General features: G+C 55.3%; 1 protein-coding gene across 6 annotated transcripts in view; it reads right to left on the reverse strand.

Annotated features, from left to right (window-relative positions):
- Positions 1-5,629, reverse strand: part of RHOU (ras homolog family member U) — an 18,492-nt gene that overhangs the window by 6,940 nt on the left and 5,923 nt on the right. For 5 of the 6 annotated variants that reach the window (XR_001370194.2, XR_001370193.2, XR_001370196.2 and 2 more), the window contains one exon: positions 4,404-4,462. Coding sequence is in view for 1 of the 6 variants with exons in the window: in XM_014586838.2 (XP_014442324.1) it covers positions 4,404-4,462 (59 nt within the window). In the remaining 5 variants the exon portion in view is untranslated. Of the gene's footprint in view, positions 1-4,403; positions 4,463-4,564; positions 4,997-5,629 lie in introns of those variants that run through there. The other variant, XR_001370197.2, reaches the window with a different exon arrangement.

Below are 5,629 nucleotides of genomic sequence, written 5' to 3' on the forward strand. Positions count from 1 at the left end.
AAAAAACCCAAAAAAAAAAAAAAAAAAAAAAAAGAACGACTCCAGTTTCTAAAAGAATAAACACAGAAACTGAACCAGGTAGATGACGCCGGACTCCAGAGAACCTTGCATGAAAAGCTCCCTCTGTTCTCAGAGGGCCTCAGAGGAGAAGCGCACACGGAGGCCAGTGTCAGGGCGGCCCGTGCCCCTGCAGGCAGCTGCACCCCACTGCCAGAGGCGGCTGCCCTTGGCCCTGCCCTGGTATCTAGGGTGGGATTACCAAGAAAAAGAAAGGTGAGCGCGGGAGGGGAGCGGGCATGGAGCCAGCCTTGGAAAGCTGGCTTCCCAGACCTCTCGAGACTCCAGCTAAGGGCCTGGGGAGCAAAGCCAAAACCGAGCCCTGCCACGCAGCGCCTGGCCAGAAGCCTTAGGTATTTGCCGAAATAATGCAATTCACGCATGTGTGACGAGGCCCACTGGAAAGTGCCTCAAGGAAACGTGTTCCAAGCCAAGCAGTCTGCACACACCTGCCAGCTCTGCGGCGTAGGCGCTGCCCAGGAGTCGTCTACAGCAGAGGGGCAGAGACGGGGGCCTGGATGGCAGCACCCCTCTGGTCACCTGCAACCCGGTTTTTCATAGAAAGATTCTCGAGCACCGCGTGGGTCAAAAGGCTGGAGGTGCCCAGCTCCGCGGCAGTCCTGAGCGCCTTCCTGATGCTGAAGGTGCGTGTCCTCATCCTGCCTGCCGCTGGCCCACACGTGCTCGAGTGAGACTGGGAGTCCGGTGCTAAACACACCTCACGGTCCCACCTGTTGTCCCTAACAAGAAAACGTAAAAGCCCAGAAGCCACAGGACCAGCAGGTGGTGTAATGGTTATGTCCCTGGTCTCCCATGTAGTCGACTGCGGTTCGGATCCCAGACCCAGTGGCTTAAAGCTCATGCCGGGTGTATGTGTGTGCGTGCCAAAAAAACCCAAAAGGAGAAGGGATTGCAGCATGGCCATCCCCCCGGGGGGTGATTTCTTGCTTTTTATCTCTCTTGGTCTCTCTGGCAAGCACACGTACCCTATAGCAAAAAATTCTCTCTTTAAAAAAAAAAAAAAAAGCCCAGAAAAAATCTCCTTTAAAAAAAAAAAAAAAAACCCCAGAAGCCATTTCTGGTCATCAATTCAGCAAGTAACCGCGCGTGTGCTCCTGGCTCAGCAGCTTCTGTGAGAATCTGGGGCTCCCGCCTATCTGCACCCACACCCCCTCAGCTGGCGTCTGCGGGGACTCAGAGCCACTCTCACCCCCAGGACTGCCATGACAACTGCCTAGAGTGGAGACGTGCTCCTCGGGTTGGGTCGACACCAGGAAAAGCAGCAGGTGTCACGGCGACACCTGGAGGGCGGCCGGTCAGGCAGGATTGCGTGCACAGAGCGCTCGGCTGGGGGCAGGGGACGCTCCTGCCTGGCCTTGCCGGCAATTACATTTCATAACTAGTGTCTGAAGTTGGTTTTCTATACATTTTTTTAAAGAATTATTTTATGTAACTTTATTTATTTATTTTAACTTGACCAGAGAGGGACAGAGTAAGAGAGAGAGAGAGGGCCGCCAAGTCCAGGACTCGAACTGCGGTCAGTCACATGGTTCTCTATACAAATGTCCAGCACCCTTAACCACCACACCACCTGCCGACCCCAGGTTTTCTATAAGTTTTTAAAGTTTATTTTATTTCTTCTGTGAGTGGTGGAGACACAGAAGAGAGAGCAGGCGGGGAGAAGGGAAGAGGCCCCTAGCAGCGTCTTCATGCCACGGTCCCCCCCACCCCCGGCAGCCCAGGTCACCCAGGCTGTGAACTGGCACATACAGGAGACCTCGAGGAGCCAGCCTGGGCCACCTCCTGCGTGGCACAGCAGGGACAGCGCTGAAGTGACACCACCACTGTGGGCACATCGTTCTATGGGCGTTCCGACGGGGCCTCTCCCGTCATTGGTAGGTGGTCTCTAACTCGTACAGAAGCTAAGAAACCAAGTCTCTCAATGGGAACACTGAGGATGAATGTCCAAATACACTCGAGCTTACCACTTCAGCACCAAACCTTTCCACCCCATAACGTATAGTTCTGTTTGGTCGTTTTTGGTGAAAATACACGTAAAATAACTCTGTGCTTCCCTGACTCTTAAACGGCCAACACTATGGATGTACCCAACTCCTCCTTAGTAATTCAGAGTCATTATCTCAAGGTCTTCTGGTAAGAATCCTGTTCCTCTTTCAAAGCCCTGCACAGAGGCTTTGCCGCCAGGCCCTCTTCTTGAAAACACCCCTTCACAAACGCATTCACCGTTTGTCTTTCCTAAGACTCCGAATCTGTAGGGGACAGACCCGACTTCGGTTTGCCCCCAGCACCTGGCACTCACTTCGTCCACCCATTCTAGAACCATGAGTGGCCCCTCTGGGAGCATGGCAATGGGCACTGGGCATAAGAACCAGCTCAAGAAGCCACAGCTGTGTGGAGGACCGGCCCCTACCTGGGAGCCCACAGTGGGCAGTGGCAGCTCAGTGACACCCCCGGGGCAGGGCTGCACCAAGCTACTCTCTCCCTAAGGACCCCTGAGAACCATGCCCTGGGGGTCCCACGTTCTCCTGCCTTATCCTCGGGCTCTCCCTTCAGCAGGGACGCCTCGGTTTACTGCAATGCTCCTCTGCCGGGCCTTGCAGATAAGAATCCTGGCCTCGGCAGGCGGAATGTTCTCCTTCTATACAAAGCAGTACCTGGGACTGTTAGTGCCAGCGAGGTCCTCAGAAAGACCGAGGCACTCGGAAAGGCGAGGCCAGAGGCTTCTCTTGACACTCTCTCTCTCCTGCAGGCAGTAAAGTGCCGCAGCGTCTGGCTTCTTCCCGCTCACGGGGAGGGGGACCCAAGCAGCTCCTAGCTGGGCTTCGACCCGTGCCACCCTGGCCACCGCGAGACCGGTGTCCTGCAGGACTGAAGTGCCCAGGTGTCACCTGGAAATTTAAAAACTAGACTCTGTCCTCAGCTCTGAATTTGCCATCCCACACTGGAGCACCTGGGAAGACACTGAGCACTCCAGGACCCACCACTGCAGGGCGTGCAGGTAACGACATTGCTGCTCGGCAGGCAGAGGCCAGCAGAGGTTCGGCTCCCGCTCACCCTGAAGCCAAGTGCGGTGGCAGACAAATATCACCCCAGCTACTCGGGAGGACTGTGAGTGAGCAAGCCCCTGTCTGAAGGAAGGACAAAAGAAAAGAAGGCAGGCAGACAAGCCAAGCTCTTCCTAAACACCAACGGCCGTGGACGGCACCTCAGAAAGCAAAGCAGATTGTCCACATGTGCCCACACAGCACCTGCCTCCCCAGCTCGGTGCTGAACCCCGGAAAGCACTGGAAAGACAAGTCCATGAACTGTCACTCAGGCAAACTCAGCACCCCGGAGCTCAGGCAGCACAACTGCAGTGACACAGCACCGTGGGGGAGGGGGCCAGGTGATGACATGCCTCCCAGCTCTTCCAGGGAGCACCTAAGGGGCCTCGCACACCTGTCCCTTCCTCGCCACCCCCCCGCTGTGTCCTCCAAGCCTGGTCCCCGACACAAGAATAAACATGCATGATTTGGGAAGAATGTGTCCCAGGTCATTCATTCTCCACCTAGGAGGCCCTGATAAGGCATCTGCTACAGGAGGCGGGCTGGCCTGGGTGACAGGGACACTTCCTGACGAGCCCCGCCTCTTTTTCAGCAAACATCTTACAACTCTGACTCATTGAGCTTTCTTTTCTTTTCTTTTCTTTTTTCTTTAATTTGCCAGAGAAAGTGTTCACTTGCCAGAGCCAGAGCCAGAACAAGCGTCCCGGTGTGGGGTCACGGGCAACCCCACGCCCTCCATTTCTCTCCTGTTGGGACTTGGGGCACACACAGGAACGCAGGGTGTTTTTGCTTGTTTAGGAAGTTGCCAAGGCTGGGATTCAAACCTGTGGTCAGCCATGTGAGAGCCAGCTCCCTTAACCACTGGGCCCCAGTCTGTCCTACAGACTTTTCATAAAATGATTATAAGCTATCTCCCACTGAGTCTGAGAAAGGGTTAGGAAGCATCCCTGAAATCGCTTCACAAGACCCAGAGAGCAACACCAGGAACTCCTGCATGATAAGAGCACTTCTCAGTCTGCCTCCTCCCGCTCCACTCCCAGGGCTGGGCCAAACCCTGTTTTATTGGCTCAGAGGTATCTCCTCTGCTCCTCCCTACCCTGCCCGGAGAGGAGAGGGGCCGAGCGAGCGCAGGGGCAGAGGCAGGGGCTGGGCCGGTGGACATCACGAGGCTTCGGGCTGACCGGGTTGCTGAGGAATCATTTGGAAACTCATCAAAGGTTATGTGGAAACCTTTGTAAGGCTGCTTCCTCTCCCAGAGCTGAGCCGTAACTCGATACTGACCTGTCCCGCAGTGTCGCAGAGCTGCAATCGCACAGGCCGCCCGTCCACAGACACCACAGCTTAAAAACAAGACCAAAGTGATTATCAGGAAGTGTGTTTTAACCCGTCACAGAAGACTGACATCTTAGCTCCTCGGCCCCTCTGCCCCAAACCCTTCCTACCATTGCGGGTCCTTTAATGAATCAAAGACGCCTAAAAGGAGGCTGAGGAGGCATTTTGTATACAAGCCCTCCAGGGCGGGCCATTCACTCAGGGCCTCAATGAAGCTGCAAATCCCTGGCCCTTTGATGGTGTCCCCCAAGGGCCTGTGCTTTTCTCCCAGCCCTGGAAGATTTATTCTCCTATCACACAGTTTCAAAGGACCTAAAAGCAACACTGGGAGGTAAGTGGGAAGCGGCCTAGCAGTTTTAAGTCCGTGGGAAACCTCACAATAATTGTTTTTCCTCAGCAAAGGCGCCTATCGGGAAAATCCTCACTGTTTAAAGAACACATCAGAGACGCGGGGGCACCGGGGGCACCGTCCTGTTTAGAAGCCACTCCTTATCTCTCCCAGCAGGTCAAAGGGAGGACTTTAAAAGGAAAGGAAGTGGCCGAGCCCACCTTTCCACCAGGACCGGGATCTGGGGAGGGAGGGCGAGCTCAGGAGGCTCCTATTTGAATTAAGCTGTCGGTTGTGTCTCTTTCTCCACCACTTTCTGATTGCTTCCAAATGTTTGTGCTGGTCACCTGGGGGAAGAAAAGGCGCCAGAGCCGGGGCAGGAGCCCCAGCGGGGGTGTAGCCAGGGAGGCCTGACACCGGAGAAGGTTAGGAGGCCACTGTTCACACTCTCCGTGAATTCTAACTTTTTCTTACATTTTAAAAAGCCCTGGACAGTCAAGATAAAGATTCTTTTATCTTTGTGTCCACCAAGCCAGATGACATCACAGCCCGTAGGTAAGGGCTTCTGAGTAGCTCAAAGAGGTCCCGGGGAGAGTCACAATCAGAACCGGCCCCTGGGGAGGCGCCGGGATCGGGAGCGGGAGCGAGAAGCCAGTTGACCCTTCAGGTTTGATCTGAGCTACGCCTTCCCCAGGGCCGCTGGCCATGTGCACTAAATCGAGTCTTTTCCAGAGACTGCGACTCTGCGAAGCGTTGAAGCGCCCGATGGGCCGCGCCGCCCGCAAGGAATGACCGCGGCTCGGCGCCACAGGTAGAGCACCTGTGCCGGGCACCTGCGGGGAAAGGC

The sequence above is a fragment of the Tupaia chinensis genome, unplaced genomic scaffold (assembly GCF_000334495.1).
Source record: "Tupaia chinensis unplaced genomic scaffold, TupChi_1.0 Scaffold000161_3, whole genome shotgun sequence".
Lineage (NCBI taxonomy): Eukaryota > Metazoa > Chordata > Mammalia > Scandentia > Tupaiidae > Tupaia > Tupaia belangeri.